Consider the following 18,526-nt stretch of genomic DNA (forward strand, 5'->3'; position numbering starts at 1 on the left):
TTTGGATTTGTGTGACTTTATCTGTTTACCTGTTGCTTCATCTCTTTAGAATGGAAGTTCCTTGAGGGCAGGACTATTTGATTTTTGTCTTTGTAGCCTTAGCAGCAAGCACGATGCCTGGGATTTGGTAAGTGCTTGGTAAATTCTGGTTTCTGCCATGCTCTTTCCATCAGGATGGGCCAGGACATCATGGCAGCCTCATAAAGAAGCTAAAGACAGGTAGTCCATGTTCTAGAATGAGGCATCAATGTCCAACCGTGATCCATGACATAATCATCTCTGAGTTGAGTGGGAGCCTATATCCTGGAGACTCCTGGATCCTGCAGTCAAAGATGATCCTGGCAGGCATTATCTATTAAAATCAGGCAGCTAAAGCCCTTATGGCACTTGATGTCCAGGAGGCATTTCAAGGTTATACAAAGGGATGAACAAAGCCAGGTGCCCATTGAGGCCTGGCACCGACAGCTGTAAATGTTCTTCCCTCCTCTTGTCTCCAACAGGATTGTGGGATACCTGTTGTTGGCTTGTTCACTGGGCACTGACCTGCCTTCTAAAATGTGCCTCATTGTCCTTATGTGGCCCGTCTCACCAGCTAAACTGTGAGCTTCCTGGGAGAAAGAACAGGATTTCCAGCTCCTGCTCCTCCACAGAGCTGAGAAGGCAATTCAAGCTCTATAAATGTTTGTTTTCAATAAGCACTTATTGATCAACTACTCTGGGTGGCAGCACAGGCAGGGTTGGTGTGTTGGACCAGGCAGGAGTCAGGAAAACCTGGGGGAAGATCACATCTCAGACACTTTCTAGCTGGGTAACCTTCAGCAAGATCCCCTTCCTGGTTCTCCTCACTGCTACAGCCTTCCCTCTGAGGTTGCCTTCCATTCACACTGGATAGATCTCATAAGGACCTCATAATTTATATGACTGTCTCCCTTAGACAATGAGCTCCCAGAGGGCAGAGATTTCTTTTTGCCCTTCTTTTAATCCTCAGAGCTTAATACAGTGTCTGGAATACAGTAAGTGCCTTATAAATGCATACTGACTGATGGACTGCCTGTGTTCCCTGGGATCAAAGATCTAGAGGAAAAGACTTCAGAAGTCACCTAGTTCAAATCCCTCATTTTACAGCTAACAAAACGGAGGCTCAAAGAAGTTACACAGGTCTTGAACTAGAAGGGACTTCAGAGACCATCTAGCCCTAAACTCCCATTTCAGAACTGAAGATATAGCAGCCCAGGGATGTGAAGTGACTGTTTCCCCTCTCCCACTGCCCGTTCCCAGGCTGCCCCTTTCCAGGCTCTCCCTCTCCCCCTGCCCTTTCCTAGGCATCCCTTCTCCTCCCACCAAGCCCCTGTCACCTTCTGCTCCACCTCCAGAAAACGCTTCAAATCCTCTGTGTCCAAATGATCCTTGTGGTTGCTGTAGGTGAGCATGAGCAGGTAGAGGTCCCGGCGGGTGGACATCATCTTATAAAAGGCGCAGAACTCGTCAAAGCCCAGCGTGCCCTGGTTGTCATCTGTGTCCGCCTCCTAAAACACAAAGAGCCATGGGGGCATGGGCCTGCAGGAACTCAGTTGTCCCTCCCCCTCCTTCTTCTTCTCCTCTTCTTCCTTCTCCTCTCCTTGCTCCCTCCTCAGGCTCTATTTAATACTATGTGACATTAGACAAGTCACTTAACATCTCTGATCCTTAGACGGTTGGATGTGAAGATCTCTGTGTACCCATCAAGTTCTAAATATTATGCTCCCATGACCTGTCCTGGATTATTCTTGAAGTGGTCTAATAGCTAAGAGAAGAAGATGGTTTGGGAAAAAATGAAAGAAATTAGAACCTTCTGTGAGAAGTATGCATTTGAGTTGAGTCTCGGAAAATGGGTAACAGTACTGGGGGGGGGGCAGGAAAAAGGGGCAGAGGACATTGCTAGGAGACAAGGAGCAACAACAGATTTATGAAAATAAGGGAGATATTGGGTCCAATTTTCTCCAGGAATACTGAGGGAGAGAGAGAACGGTAAAGAAACCAGCCTTGTTGGAGCAGTTGGGGCACAAGCTGAGCTGAGATAGTGTGGGCTTAAGCCACCCTCTCCCCAAATATCTTCTACCTCAAAGGGAGCCCCAAAAGTACCCTGATCAAGACCTATTGAACCCTGACAATATGTATGTTTAATTTCTCCCCTTTCTTCAGAGAAGTGGGGGGGGGCTACGGGAACAGAATGTTACATATGTTGTCAGATGCAGGCAACTTTAATTGCTTCTGCTGAACTGTTTTTCTTTGTTAGAAAAAAGGCTCACCAGGTGGTGGTGGAAGTGGGGTATATATAGAGGTGATTATGGTATAGAAACAAAAGGCAACAATAAAACTTTAATTAAAATTAAAAACTAAAATAAAAGCAAGAGATATGTCCTTGGAGGTTGAGTTTTTTTACATGTAATTGGTGAAAAAATAAAATATTATTTAAAAAAAGTTTGTAGTGGTGGCAAAGAATTGGAAATTGAGGGCATGTCCACGAATTGGGGAATGGCTGAATAAGTTGTACATGATTGTGATGGAATACTATTGTGCTTTAAGAAAGGATGAGCAGGATGCTCTCAGAAAAACCTGGAAAGACTTACATGAAATGATGCAAAGTGAAATGAGCAGAACCAGGAGAACATCATATACAGTAACAGCAACATTGTATGATGATCTACTATGAATAACTTAGCTATTCTCAGCAATACAGTGATCCAAGACAATTCTGTAGGACTTATGGTGAAAAGTGTTGTCCATCTCTGGAGAAAGAGCTGGTGGAGCCTGAATGCAGATCAAAGACACTTTTTCTTTACTTTATTTTTCTTGGTTTTTTTTTGTGTGTGTGTTTTCTTTTTTTCTTTTTTTGTTGTCTTTGTTTTGTTTTTTACTTTATTATCTATTCTTTATTTTTTTAATTTATTTTTTTATTTTTAGTTTATAACACTCAGTTCCACAAGTTTTGGACTCCCAAATTTTCTCTCCCTCCCACTCCTCCCCTCAACACCCCAAGACGGTGTACAATCCAATGTAGGTTCTGCATATACCTTTCCGTTGAACGTATTTACATAGTAGTCCAGTTGCAATGAAGAATTATAACCGATGGAATGAATCATGAGAAAGGAGAAACTAAACCAAAAAAAAAAAAAGGAAAAAAAAAGAGAGAGCAAAAAGTTTGCCTCAATCTGCATTCAGACTCCATGATTCTTTCTCTGGATGTGCATAGCTTTTTCCATCATGAGTCTTTTGGAGCTGTCTTTGAACCTTGCATTGATGAGAGGAGTCAAGTCTATCAAAGTTAGTCCTCACGGAGACCTTGTGTCTGTAATCGTGTATAATGACCTCCTGGTTCTGCTCCCCTCACTCAGCATCAGTTCGTATAAGTCATTCCAGGTTATAATGAAGTCCGTCTGCTCCTCTGCACAATAGTATTCCATTACATTCACATACCACAACTTGTTTAGCCATTCCCCAATTGATGGGCATCTCCTTGATTTCCAATTCTTTGCCACCACAGAAAGAGCTGCTATAAATATCTTTGTACATACAGGTTCTTTTCCCACCTGTATGATCTCTTTGGGATATAGCCCTAGAAGTGGCATTTCTGGGTCAAAGGGTATGCACATTTTTATAGCCCTTTGGGCATAGTTCCAAATTGCTCTCCAGAATAGCTGGATCACTTCACAACTCCACCAACAATGTAACAATGTTCCAATTTTCCCACCTCCTCTCCAGCATTTATCATTTTCCTGTTTTGTCATTTTAGCCAATCGGACAGCAGAGATGTGGTACCTAAGAGCTGTTTTGATTTGCATTTCTCTAATCAGTAGTGATTTCAAGCATTTTTTCATATACCTAGAGATATCTTTAATTTCTTCCTCTGAAAACTGCCTGTTTGTATCCTTTGACCATTTCTCGATAGTGGTGGTCTGTGTTTTCTTTCACAGAATGACTTACACGAAAATGTGTTTTCCATGACTACACATGTATTACCTGTGTCAAATTCCTTGCCTTCTCAATGGAGGGGGGGCAGTGGGGGAAGGAGAGGGGAGGGAGAAAATTTGGAACTCAAAATTTGAAAAAAAAAAGAATGTTAAAATTGTTTTTGCATGTAATTGGCAAAAAAATTTTTAAAAATGTAAAGTTCAGACTTTTAGTCATGACCTAGCTCAGTATCCCAGAACAGGCAGGGAGGAGAGGTGGCAGGGTAGGGGCTGGAAGCCACCATTCTGAAACCTGAGAAGACTCTGCCTGTAGGATAACTGCACTTTGAGATCCATGTCAGACCCAGGCCTAAGCAGAAGATGAAGAATAGATTCCCACCCTGAGCCAAGGCAACAAGACACTTTCTGGTCTGACCACCAACCTGGATGCTAAAAATCACATCTCGTCTCCAGCTCTATCTTCTAGATTCCATTTTGTGAAAATGCTAATTAAAAGTTGCTGCTTGTCAGTTATAAATAGGTGGAGACCCAGGAGGCCTGGAACCCTCCCTTCAAGTTCAATTTTCACAATAAAATCAGGAGCAGCCCAATTCTCATCTTGCCTAATTATCTGGATGGTGGCTGCCATCCACCTTGGTGGAGATTTGACAGGATTCCGAAAGCAGGGAGACATGCAGTGACTTTGCCTGGGTCACCCAGCGTCCACTGGCAGCCTCCCCCATCAGTATTCAGACCAATGCAGAGCTACAGCAGTCCACTTAATAATGCCATTCTGGGGCCAATTGCTGTCTCTGCAGCCGCTAACTCAGAAAACCTTGATTGTGTTTCTAGCGTCCCGGAGCATCAGCTTCACATCCCATTAGGGTCCCTTGTACATAATGACATGATTTACCGCATTGGCTCAGCTCTTTGTTCAGAAAGGCCCTTTCCCAAGATCATCCAAGTGCATTCTGGTTATCCAAAAAAAAAATCCATTTTCTTGTCCTCCCTGGCTCTATTGACTGGAATGAGTGCTGGCGTTGAATTCAGAAGACCCGGGTACAAATTCCAACTTGATTACTTGCTAGCTGTGTGACTCTGGTCCTCAGTGACATCCTTTTTAAAATGAGGAGGGCTGGACTCCAAATAACCTCTAAATTGCTTTCCAGATTTAAATTTATGACCCTAAGGAAGCTGCTCAACTAAATGGTCTTCCCATATGGCCAATACTTTGTAGGTTTGGGGTATTTGGATGAAATCCCCATTAAGGGGACTGGGCCAAACTCCATTCTGGCTTAGGGAGAGAGTCTAAATTATACCACTACAAACACTCCAAAGATTTGAGATTTCATTGGGCACAGAGAACTCCCAGTGTGAGAGGTGCCTCCGTGAATAAAGATTACAACCCATGACTTAGTAGATTTAGATATCAATCAGTATGCACTTAAATGCCTACTATGGGGCAGCTAGGTGGATCAGGGTATAGAATGTCAGGTCTGGAGTCGGGAAGACCTGAGTTCAAATTTGGCCTCAGGTACTTACTAGCTGTGTGACCCTGAGCAAGCCACTTGACTCTGTTTGCCTCAGTTTCCTCATCTGTAAAATGAGCTGTAGAAGGCACACTACACTGGTATCTCTGCCAAAGAAATCCCAAATGGGGTCACAAAGGGTCAGACATGACTGAAACAACTGAACAACAACAAACATGAAAGATGCAAAAGATATGAAAATTAAAATGAAATCTGTCCCTGCCCTCAAGGAACTTACATTTTATAATAGTAGTAGACATCATATAGCACATTAAGATTTGAAAGGTTATCTCAGTATCTCATTGGAACTTCACACTCCTGTGAGATGGGTATTACAGACATTCCTACCCTCATTTGACCAATGAAAAGCAGGAGTGCTAGGAGGTTGACTTAGCTGTGGTCTATCACACAACCAGTGTCAGAGAAAGAAACTTTGATCCCTAGTTTTTCTGACCCCAACACCAACACTTTAAGGAAAATATTAGGGAAAAGGAGGAATGGGAGAGGCAGATCAGATAGTGTGCCAATCCAAGGGAGTTGTCTGAAGTCCAGAGATGTTAAACGGCTTAACCAACATCACACAGTGTTTGAGTTAGAAACTGTTGGGAGCTAAATAAGACTAAATCACATTTCAAGAATTCTTTAAAAGCTTTGAGAAGTCCCACATGGAGAACCAGTTCTACCATTTGAAAGCTATATGACGTTGGGCAATTCGTGTCTCTCTGAGACTCAGTTTCCAGTTCTACTCAACTAACAGGGTTGAGTCTGATGGTCCCTAAGATTCCTTCCAAGCTCTTCCAGTCTCTGCTTCTGTCTCCCCTCAGCATCTGTGTTTAGAGATAGCAGGGAAGGGACACTAGACAATCCATCCCATCTCCTGCTTATCCAGCAACTGAAACTCCCAAGAGGACAGTGTCTGAGGGGAAAATACAACTTTGCACTGGTAGAAAGTGTGGACTAGAAGCCAAGGAACCTGGGTTCTAGTCTCCAATCTGACTAATTTGCTGTGTATCCTTGAGAAAAATCTCTTTCCCTCTCTAGGCTTCAGTTTCCTCATCTGAAAATCGAGGTGGGAGGTGGGGGTTGGACTAGGTTCATTTCCCATCCCTTCCAGCCCCAAATCTATGATCCTATGATTCCCTTCTTTTCAATCGTCATTAGTCAGTCAGTTCCTACTATATGCCAGGCACTGTGCTGAGTGCTGGGGATAGCCCTCAAGGAGCTTACAATCTAATGGGAGAAGACAAAACATAAAAGGAAGATGAAAACGGGGAGTAGGGAGCAGTAGCTGGCATACAGCAGGGCATGATGAACAGGTCCAAAGGAGAGGAGCCAAAAGCTGGGGGAGCTTTCCACTCCACCCTTCTTCAGAGGGGTCCCAGGAGCAGAGGGGACCAATGACCAAGAGTATGATCATGTAGGGTGCTGAGGTTCCTGTGGACTTCATGGGGAACACTGTCTGCCACTGTCCCCCATCCCTACTATGAAGAGGGATTTCAGCAGGAAGTAGATGCCAGGTCCTAGACAGTGTAGTCACTGCTCTCCACTGATGGAAGGTCTAGGAAGCCCAAGGTGTCCAGCACAGTGGGGAGAGGACCAGCTTTGGAGTGGTTGTTCAGTTGTTTTTCAGGCATGTCTAGTTCTTTGTGGGTTTTCTTGGCAAAGATACTGGAGTGGTTTGCCATTTCCTTCTTCAGCCCATTTGACAGATGAGGAAACTGAGGCAAACAGGGTTAAATGACTTGCCCAGGGTCACATAGCTAGGAAGTGTAGGAGGCTGGTTTTGAATTCAGGAAGGTCTTCCTGCCTCCATACCCAATACTTTATCCACTGTACCATTTAGCTGTCCCTGAGGTCAGAGGGCCCCTGGATTTAAATCCCACTTACTGTCTGTGTGACTTTGGGCAAGTCATCTGGGTCTGAGTTTCCACCACTATCAAATGAGGGGCTTTCAGAGAAAGACAGCCTTTCAGGCCCCTTTCAGTCTTAGATTCAGGATCCTAGGATAAGAAGGTAGGGACCTCAATTTTTTAAGCCTGTAAGTCTTTAGAATGCAGCCTCACTTCTTCATGAACATAAAGTGCTAAGGAGCCTGCAAATGTGCTAGCCATATTGTCCAGACTGCTCAGATGTATTCACAAGGCAGCCCAAGTGATCAGGCCACAAAGGGCATGAGGGAGAATGAACTCTCTAGGGACTGCGTGAAGCCACCTGTAGTCAAGGCTGCATGAGTACAGACCAGCGAGAGCCAATTAGCCACACATGGGTCTCAGCCAAGGCTGGGGCTCACTCACCCCTGCTCTTCAGCACACTCACTGAAATTCAACAGGAGACAGACACCAAGGGAAAAGTCCATCCAGCTTGGGTGTCCTTCACAAATTTAACATGCCAGGTCAGACAGACACAATTTTGAAGCTTTGAGAGGATTAGGTGAGCTTCTCAAATGCTGTAAGCAACCCTCACAAAGGAAATGGGAGAATGACGAAACTGGCCGGGGAAAGAGAAATGATATGTTGAATCTCAGTAAGTGGGATTTAAACAAAGGGGTCCTCCAACTCCAAAGCTGGTCCTCTTCCCACCATGGGGCTCTTACATTTTCCATCGGTGGGAAAGCATCTAGGGTGAGGCATTGACTTCCTGCTGCAATTCCTCTTCTTGGGGGCAGGTGGGTGGCTCAGTGGATAGAGTGCCAGGCCTGAAGTTAAGGATGACCTAAGTCCAAATTGGGCCTCTGATACTTACTAACTGTGTAAACTTGAGAAAGTCACTTAATCTTTGTCTTCCTCAGTTTCCACATCTGCAAAGCAAGGATAGTCACAGCACCTACTTCACAGGGTTGTTATGAGGATTGAATGAAATAATAATTGTGAAGCACTTAGCACATAGTAGGGTATATAAATGTTAGCTATTATTGTTATTATTATCCTATTTCAAAGTAGAGTGGGGGGCATTTATAGGTAATGTTTCCCATGAGGCTCACTGGAACCATATCATCTTGCAATGTCATATTAGCCTTATTCGTCACACCTCATCCGTATCCTGTTCCTGGGGCCACCCTGAAGGAGGGTGGATGGAGAGCCCATGCATGCTTTGGCTGCTCTCCTGTACACTTATTCATCACACCCACTTTCTGCCATCATCCTTTATGCTCATGGCCATCTCTCAAGTAAATCCAGGCCATTACCCCACTTTCTATGGATTGTGGCCACAGTCTCCTGGACTTGGCCCTTCTAGTCTATCCTGAATCTCATTATCAGGCCAATCTTCTTAGAGCACCTTCGATTTTTCAAGACACCACCTCTGCACTCAACAACCTGTCATGGCATCCTACTGTCCCATGATCTCAAATGGATCATGGCCACAAACTTTGGCACTTCATTGTTATACACATTAATTTCCTCTCCCCAGTTACACTGTGAACACCCTGAGGGAAGGGACTTAGGGTTATATTTTGTATCACCCACACTATCTACCAGTAGCATCATACATTAAAATGAGTGTTAAAATATGTTCTTATATATCAGTCTTGGCATGACATGTAATTATGTGTCTGACTGGGTAAGACACAATATTATGTCAGACTTGGTATGAAACGTTATTGTACGTCAGGTGAGTAAGACACGATATTATGTCAGACTTGGTATGAAATATTATATGTTAGTGTGGGTAAGATACATGTTATTATGTCAGACTTGGTACAAAACACTTGGGATGACATGTGCTATTACATGTCACATGTAATAACATACATGCTACACAATAATACAGGCACATGTTATATGTCAGACTTAGTCAGAGTGTTGGTTTTGCCAAACTCTTTTTTTCTCATTCTTTTTAAACATTCTTTGTTACAAGCAATAGGATAAGGGTGATTAGCTCAAGACCACACATTTCCTCTCATCCTCAGTTTCTTCCTTGGAATAATGGTGAAGGGGCGCTTTTTTCACCCTAATTTCATTATTTATCACAGGGACAGTTGGGTAAAGTGGATAGAGCACTGGGCCTGGAGTCAGGAGGACCTGAGTTCAAATCTTGCCTCAGATACTAGCTGTGTGACCCTGGGCAAGTCACCTAGCCCAGTTTGCCTCAGTTTCCTCATCTATAAAATGAGCTGGAGAAGGAAATGGCAAACCACTCCAGTGTCTTTGCCAAGAAAACCTCAAATGGGGTCAGGAAGAATCAGATATGACTGAAAATGACTAAATAACAAATAAGGATAGATAGCTCTCTGAAAAAGGGAGAGATATATTTGGAAATTGAAGTGATATAAAAATAAAAGCTGTCAACATTTAAAAAAAGAACAATGAGGGAAAGTGCACTGGATTTTCGGAGTCAGAGGACCTGGGTTCATGTCCCAGTTCTCACTATTATAACCTGTGGAATTTTGCAAGTCACTTAACTTCTTAGGGTGTCAGTTTCTTCATCTGTGGAATGAAGAAGGTTTCGACTACATGACCTCTGAGGTCCATTCCAGCTCTAACGATATGCTCCATACGATCTATGCTCTACAACATAGCATGGATCAACACATCCCTGCAAAGTCATTGATTCCACTAGACTCTGCCACACAGGTCACCACAGTATGATCATTCAACTCTGAGTCATAGAACCACAGCTAATTCAGCTCCTACTGAAACCACAAATCCCATTCATCCTATTTGAACTCTTGACAGTATTCGACCCTGCTGAAAACCATTTGTTTCTTAAACATCTCTCTTTCTTTGGCCTCCATGACACCGTGCTTCTCTCCTGATTCTCTTATTTTCACTTACTCCCATTTCCATGCCCCACCTCTCCTCTAAATGTAAACATTTCCCAAATTTCTGCCCTTGGTTTCCCTTCCTGTTTTTCTCTTTTGACCCTCTGCCCTGGCAATTTCAACTACTATGACTTAAATGATCATATCCAGAGGGATGATATCAAGGCCTAATAGGAATTAAAAGAGCACCTGACTGACATGCTAATTTCTGGTGCAGAGGTCTATGTCAAGGCAAAATGATGGTGGTCACTACTTAATGAAAAACCTGAAAAAGGGGCACCTTCAGAAAGATTAGGGAAACTTTTCCTTGTCAAGGCAGAGCCTAAAGACAGAAAGGGGAGTATCACAAAGGAAATTTCATCCTGTAAAATTATGCCCTTAGCAGTTTCTCAGCCATTAAACAAAGACACGACCTGGCCTGAGAATGATTCTAGACATGAGGAATTCCTGCCATCAAGGCTTTCAGAATTAACAAGCTCCAGGTCTTAATCAAAGATCCATCAAGTGGCCCATTATGGATGAGGCTATCCCTTCAGGCCCTGTAACTCTGGGTGACTGAGCCAGGCCAGGAACAAACCCAGAATGGAGATTGTTTGCTGTGTAAGCAGACCTGGCAGAGGAGGCTATGAGGTGCTTTCTCCCACTGATATCTTCCTGGGTGTGTGGAGATCCTTCATTACAGCTCAGTCCTCACATCTCTGCGTAATGAGACAGCCCCATCACTTCCATAGATGTGTGTGGTTGAAATCTAAAGCTGTCAACAAGAAAAAGCCCACACGCTGAATCTAAAGCCAGAGATCAGCACCATGGATAGTTGTCTCCATCATGGACAGAGACTCCAGTTTCCCCACTCCCCAACTTCTAGCACTTCCCCTATGGGAAGACTTAAGAAACAAAGCTGAGATGACTATAATCCTCCTAGCGCTGGCCTCAACAAAACAGAGTCTAAAAATGCCCTCATTCTTATCCAATAGCCAAAGAAAAGGCAACACATAACACAATTCATAATGGTCTGGTGGACATACAATGGACCGCATGTGGAACATAATTCAGTTCGACATTTATTGAGCACCAACATGCAAGGCATCAGGCTCCATCCTAGGGTTATCCCCCACAAAATAGTATAATGTTGAAGCTGTTTTCAAAAAGCTTAAAACCTAATGTCGGAGATCATTGTAACTGGAAGAATCATAGATGGCTTCATGAAGAAACCTGAGCTGAGACTTAAAGGAAGAGAATTTCAGTAGTACATAAGAGGTAGAGGCAGGGACTCCGTTGCAGGAAAGTTAAGCAATTTGAATAAAGGCAGATGAGGGCAGGATGGAGTCTAGCATGCCTAGAACATAGAGAACACAAAGGGCAGCTACACGATAATGTTGGAAAGACAAGTTGGGGGCCAGATTGTGAAAGGAAGGAAAGAAGGAAATAAACATTTATTAAGCATCTACTATGTGCCAAGTACTGTCCTTACTATGTGCCAGGTACTGTGCTAAGTGCTTTACAAATGTTATCTCATTTGAACCTCACAACAACCCTGGAAGGTAGGTGCTATTATAATCTTCACTTGACAGATGAAGAAACTGAAGGGCTTTGAGGTTGTGACTTTCCCAGGGTCACACAGCTAGTAAGTATCTGAGGCTGGATTTGGATTCGGGTCTTTCTGATTCCAGACCCAGCACTCTCTCCATTGCACCACTTGGCTGCCTCTAGCATTTATTTAATTGGCCTCTTTACGTGACTGACACTAACTTCCTCAATTTCTCCCCTCTGATTGGAGGGCTGGAGGGTAGAGCACAGAACTCCTCCCAAAGTCTTCCTTTATAGGGGCCAGAAACTGGACTCTCAACACACTCTACTTTGCATTGACTGTTTTGCCTGTTTTTAACTCCACAAAAGATGCCTCTCTCCCCCCATTTCCTGCCTCCTTTTGTGTGTTGTCTCCCCCCTTCCCATTACATTGTAAGCTCCTTGAAGGCAGGAACTGCATTTATTATTTTAATTATTATATAATTAATATTTTATATAAAATATTATATATATTATGTAATTAATTGTAATTATTAATCATATCCCTAGCACTTAGTACAGTGCCTGGCACATAGTAGGTGCTTAATACACATTTATTGGATTGTGTTGGATTTCGGGGCTTTTTCTACATCTTTCAAGGCAGCATAATGGTAGATAAGAATGTTGAACTTGAAATCAGTAAGTCTTGGTTTTAAATCCTGCCTGACACTTTCTGGCTGTATGACCTTGGGAAACTCATTCAATCTAAGTGATATGATGGAAAAAAATCGCTGTGTTTGGAGCAATGGGATTAGAGTGCAAAGCCAGGGTGTGTTAACTTGATATCTACATGACTTTGGGCAAGAACCTTCATTTTTCTGTCTCACTTTCCTCATGTAAAGTGCTAGACTTTGACCAGATGACCTCTAAAGTAGTTGCAGCTACTGAAGACCAGAATAGAAAGTCCTCACTACCAAAATCCTTGGCATCATCAGATGGGCTCACCATGAGTAACACATATTGGTTTTAATAATAGAAATGCATTGGGTTTGTCACTGCACCCTAAAACCCACAAGATCTTTCCTCCCTGAAACATCCCTCCCACCCAGTGGTATGTGATAGACCCTTGAAAACAGGGACCGTCATATCTATTTGTATCCCCACCACTGAGCACCATGCTTTGCATATAGTAAGCCCTTAATAAATGCTTCCCCAACCAGTCAGCTTCTTTTTGTCCTAAATCAATGATCCGATGATGCTCTTTGAACCTCAGTTTCCTCATTTGTAAAATGAGAATAAAAATACCTCCAACACCTACCTCACAGGGCTATAGAATATAAGCTCCTTGAAGGCAGTGACATCATTTCAATTTATATCCCTAGTGCCTAGCACATAGTAGGTGCTTCATAAATGCTTGGTCAAGTTGTGCGACTCCAACGAGGTAATGTGAGTAAAGCACCTCACACACTTTAACTGCTATCCATCTGCCTATCTTCGTTGTTATAATCTGCTTTACGTAATTTTGTCTTCTCAACCTGGATCAGGGAGATTTTCTTGCCTATTTTCAAACTAGCACCACGAAATAAACAAAATTGAACAAAAAGACCAGATGAAGAGGATGACAATGTTGCGTAGTGGGTGGTCTGATTGAATATGGTGTCTCCAAAGACCCCTTTTGATGTAGCTGTAAAGTGGCATTCATTTTCCAAATGAGGCCTACCAGGAGATCAAAGCCCAGGCCCATCTTTAAAATTCGTAGTGTTGAATTAGAGCCCATTACAGTAATAAACCACCCTGCAATTGAGCCAGCAACAGGGCATTAATTAGAAAATTAAGCCCCATGGGTGACAGATTGTATTGAGTGGTTTTAAGGATGTAACAAGTCTTTCCATCATATATTAATTTTAATAAAACTATATTCCATTTGCTTTTTAGCTAATACATAGAGTTCTGTCTTGATTAGACAATTCAGGATGGTCTAAATAATATCGAGATATTTCTACAACAAAATTAGTATTAATTATACGAGCAATTCATAGGAGCTTTGCTTGGGAGCTCATCTTCCTAGGGCAATGCAGCTGGCTGCTTTCTCTACTCCATCCCCCAGGGGACAGGCAAAGCCAAACCTTCTTCAGAGATGGTTGCCATCCTGGCTGAACTCTTGCCTTCACTGTCACTTTCCCAACAGCCCTGCCCATTTGCAGATAAGCAGACTAATTCCTACCCTCTACTTGTAGGGGAGAGACATTAAAATGTTGGCTAAAGGGGCTGCAAAGGCAGAGTTTCCTGCATTTCATTCAGAGCTGCAGATCCTACAGCTGCATCTATTCCCTTTGGGAGGACCAGGCATCATTTTGTTCTCTTCTCTCTCAAGTCTCTAGTGGAAGCCTGGCTATTTTGTCTGCTTCTAGGGGCTCAATACCTATCAAACCACATTCCTGGCTCTGCCTCCTGAAATTACGCTACTATTCTGACTTGACAAATAATGGGATGATAGTCTCACTCTCCTCTGACCTGGTCAGACCCTATTTAGAAAATTGTATTCTTACAATTTAGACCTCAGTATTTCCGACTATAAAAAAGGAGTTTGGATTATTTTATCTTTCTAGTTCTTTCCCAATATGATATAACTAACATACATTTATTAAATACCTACTATGTGCTAGGTACTATGCCTCTAGCCTACTTCCTATTCATTATCTATGACATTCGGTCTCCCTACTCTTTGTATTTGCATGGGCTGTCTCCTTGCCTGGAAGGTCCTGGGCACCACATTTTAGTAAGGTCATAGTTTTCCTGATTAACATCCAAAGGAAGGCAACCAGCAGCCTTGTGAAAGACTTTAAATTCATATTGCACATATTACTTTGGGCAGGTTATTTATTCTCACTAGATTTTCATTTGTGTGTAAAGAAAGGTGCTATGATTAAAGTCCTTTTAAATTCTGACAAGCAATCCATACACACTTATTTAATGCCTACCTACTATAATAATGATGACGATGATGGTGATGATTGATATTTATGTAGCACCTACTATGTGCAGGCACTAAGTGCCTTACAATTATTATCTCATTTGATCCTTACAACAACCTTGGGAAGGAAATGCTATTATTATCCCCATTTTATAGAGGAGGAAACTGAGGCAAACAGGGTTAAATGACTTTCCCAGGGTCATACAGCCAGTAAGTGTCTGAGGCCAGATTTGAACTCAGGTCTTCCTGACTCCAGGCCCTGTGCTCCACCCAGGTCCTGATGATACAAAGACAGACAACAATGAAACATTCCATGCCCTCAGTGTTTACACTCTGGTGCCTATCATGGTGCCTAATGAATACTTAATAAATGCATGTTGATTGATTGATTTGAGGCTCAAATAAACTAGATTATTTGAAAGAACTCTCCAATTCAGAAATTCTCTGGTCCATCAAACAATTCAAGAAACCAGGTATGTAAGCACGCTTGGCTCAGAGCAGAGAAGATGGGGCAGGGGGGAGAGGCACGAGAGCTGGGTTCAAGTATTGAAGAATTGTCAGGTCATGTAGAAGACAGATTGGACTTGCTGTTTTATCCTGGAGTTCAGAACTAGGGAGTGGGTAGCAAAGAATCTAGTGGAAATTGTGAAGAGGACTTCTTGGCAATGAAAGCTGTTGCAGAGTGGGATAGGCTTCTTCAAGAGGCAGTGGGCTTCCCCTGATTGGAGGTCTTTAAGCATAGGCTGAATGGCCACTCATTGAAGATGTTGTAGGGGGCAGGTTCTCGATCAGGTCTGGCCTAGAGTAAATGGTCCAAGGTCCAAGGTCCTTTCTAGCTCAGAGATTCTGTGTCTGTGACAGATCAGCAACTTCCATGGGCAGCCATTCTCTCATGTGGCAAAGGGGAGAGGGCAGGGAGAGAAAAATCACTGGCAAAGCAAGGTGTGCACTTATTCGAAAGTCTGCTGAGCCCAGCTCAGGGATTTGCTACATGTGTGATTCAAGGCCCATCATTAGCTCTCACTCCATTTAGGAAGCAAGGGCTGCTTGCACCCCCAAGGAAGGCTGCACATGTTCCTGTAATCATTAAAAAAGAGATGATTTACTGCATTGCCGAGCTCCCAATTTGCAGTGGGTTTGGCTGCTGAGAGTTTACTGCGGGGACCTTTCTGCCCCCAGAGCTCTCACTCTCTCTTAAATGATTTAATGATGGTCTTTTGCTTTTCTCCCCCTGCTCTGCTTTCAGAAGTGGGTCTAGGCAAAAACGAAGGTCCCATAGACACCAAAATATTTATAGCAGCATTCTTTGCAGTGGCTATGGAGACAAAGTAGACACCCATCAACCAAGGAATGCCAGACAAGTTGGAGTTACATGAATGTAATGGAATCTTATCTTCCTGTAAGAAATGATGAACGCGAAAAATTAGGAGATGCATGCATGGAAGGACTCATCTGAGCTCACAAAGAGCGAAGTAAACAAAACCAGGAAAACAACATATAACATGGCTCTGACAATGCCAGCAGAAAGAATGACAACAGGAAAACAATCAAAACTCAATGTTTCAAAATTGTTATGACCTAACTGGACAGAGAAATGAGAAGACGCTCCCCGCCCCCACTTCTTCACAGACATGGGGGCCAAGGGTTTAGAGCAAGATCAAACTCAAAGGCCCAATCAGCAGGCAAAACTCCCCAATGCCACCTGAACCTGACTAAAATGGGGAAATGTTGAACAAAATAAATAAAAATACAATGCAACACAGATAATGTAATTTGTGGTTTTCTAAGTCAATATAGTGCCAGCCCACAGGGATTATTCTCATTTGAATTTTATGCCACTGGTTTAAAAACTACATATAATGGCAGACTTAAAAATGTTTTATAGTTTTGCTGAACATTTTTTCCTTTTTTCCTTTTATTCTGGATGATAAGGGATGACTGGGGTGGGGAAAGGATATTTTGGGAAATGTAGGTGATGTAAAAACAAAAGATCCCATTTAAATGTATTTTGAAAAATGAGATTTCTTTCATTAACATATTACATACATGCTTCATGAGTACTTTTTTCCCACTCAAATGTCCTCCTCATGCCCCCCACAATGGCCTTTTCCAGATCCAATCCAGGTCAAGGTTTTTAGGGGTGCCTACCATTTTCTTCAATCTGCCAAATTGATATTCCTAAGAATACACACTGTCCTGCATGCAATGTATTATTCTTCTTCATATCATTCAGTCAACAAACAGTTATTAGGCACCTACTGTATAGCCCGACACTGTGCTAAGCACCAGGGATACAAAAAACAACAGGCAAAAATGTAGTCCCTGCTCTCAGGGAACTCACAGTCTAGAGAGAGATAACATGAAACAACTATGTACAAGCAAGCTATAGCCTGGAGAGACTGGAGAATCTAGGAAAAGCACTAGCATTAAGGTAAGACCAGGAAAGATGTCTTGTCAAAAGTAAAATTTTAGCTGAGACTTGAAGGCAGGAGGTGGAGATGAGAGGGGAGAGCATTCCAAGCAAGGGGAACAGCCAGGAAAATGCCCAGCCTAGAAATGGAGCGTTCTCTGTGAGGAAGAGCCAGGAGGCCAGTGTTGTTGAAGATCAGGGTATGGAATACTGACTGTCCCCCATGCCTGTAATCATCATCATCATCATCATCATCACCACCACCACAACAACTACCATTATCATCATCATCATTATCATCACCACCACCACCACCATCATCATCATCATCACCACCACTACCACCATCATAATCATCATAATCACCACCACCACTACCATCATCATCACTACCATCACGACCATCACCATCACCACCACCACCACCAACACCATCATCATCATCACTACCACCAACACCACCACCATCATCATCATCACCACCACCACCACCATCACCATCACCACCATCACTATCACTATCATTATCACCATCAATACCACCATCACCACCATCACTATCACTGTCATCATCATCATCACCACTACCATCACTGTCATCATCCTTATCCTCATCCTCCTCCCTTCCTTTAAATCTCAGTTCAAATACCACCTTCTGCAAGAGGCCTTTCCTGGCCCTCCTCAATATTAGTGCCTTCTCATTCATTGAGATGACCTCCCATTTACCCAGCACACATATTCCTCTTTAGACTGTGAGCTCCTTGAAATCAGGGACTGTCTTTGCCTTTTTTTGCAGTATCTCCAGTGTTTAGCACAGCATTTGGCATATAATAAGTGCTTAATAAGTGTTTGTGAACTTGAAAGCAACGTATAACCTCTAGCACAAAATGCAAATACCTCTGTTAGACATTTGAAGCCTTTCCCAGTCTGTCTCCAGCCCCTCTCTCTAGGTTGTACACATGACTACCCCCTTCACACACTCTATGCTCCAGCCAAAATTACCTGTTCCATGTTCCCCACATGCAATGTTCCACCTCCTGCCTTTGCCCAGACCATCACCCTATCCCCTACCCCAATCTGAGAAGATCTCCCTCCTCACCTTGGACTCTTAAGACTCCCTAGCTTCTTTCAAGGCTTAGCTTAAGCATCTCCACCTACATGAAGCCTTTCCTCATTCATCCAGTTGTTACTACCCCACTCTATCACTCTATATTTTTTTGGACTATGTTTTTTTAAATTTACTTAGCTAAGGTACATGCTGTTTCTCCCCAGGAGAATGAAAATACCTCCAATTTTAAAAGCTACAGGTAAACATTATTAATCTTTAAAAAAGAAAAGCCAGTTGTACAATAGAAACCTTGGTAGTATCATGGAAAATCCTCTTGTCTCTGTCTTATGATGTATGTGGAATTGTAATGT

The 18,526-nt window shown here is 42.8% G+C and overlaps 1 protein-coding gene across 1 annotated transcript in view; it reads right to left on the minus strand.

The window, feature by feature from the left end:
* The window catches only part of PLCH2 (phospholipase C eta 2), a 303,179-nt gene that overhangs the window by 85,264 nt on the left and 199,389 nt on the right, over positions 1-18,526 (minus strand). Inside the window, exon 5 of the mRNA XM_036747264.1 lies at positions 1,356-1,526. Within this exon, the coding sequence (XP_036603159.1) occupies positions 1,356-1,526 (171 nt within the window). The remainder of the gene's footprint in view (positions 1-1,355; positions 1,527-18,526) is intronic.

The sequence above is a fragment of the Trichosurus vulpecula genome, chromosome 2 (genome assembly GCF_011100635.1).
Source record: "Trichosurus vulpecula isolate mTriVul1 chromosome 2, mTriVul1.pri, whole genome shotgun sequence".
Classification (NCBI taxonomy): Eukaryota; Metazoa; Chordata; class Mammalia; order Diprotodontia; family Phalangeridae; genus Trichosurus; species Trichosurus vulpecula.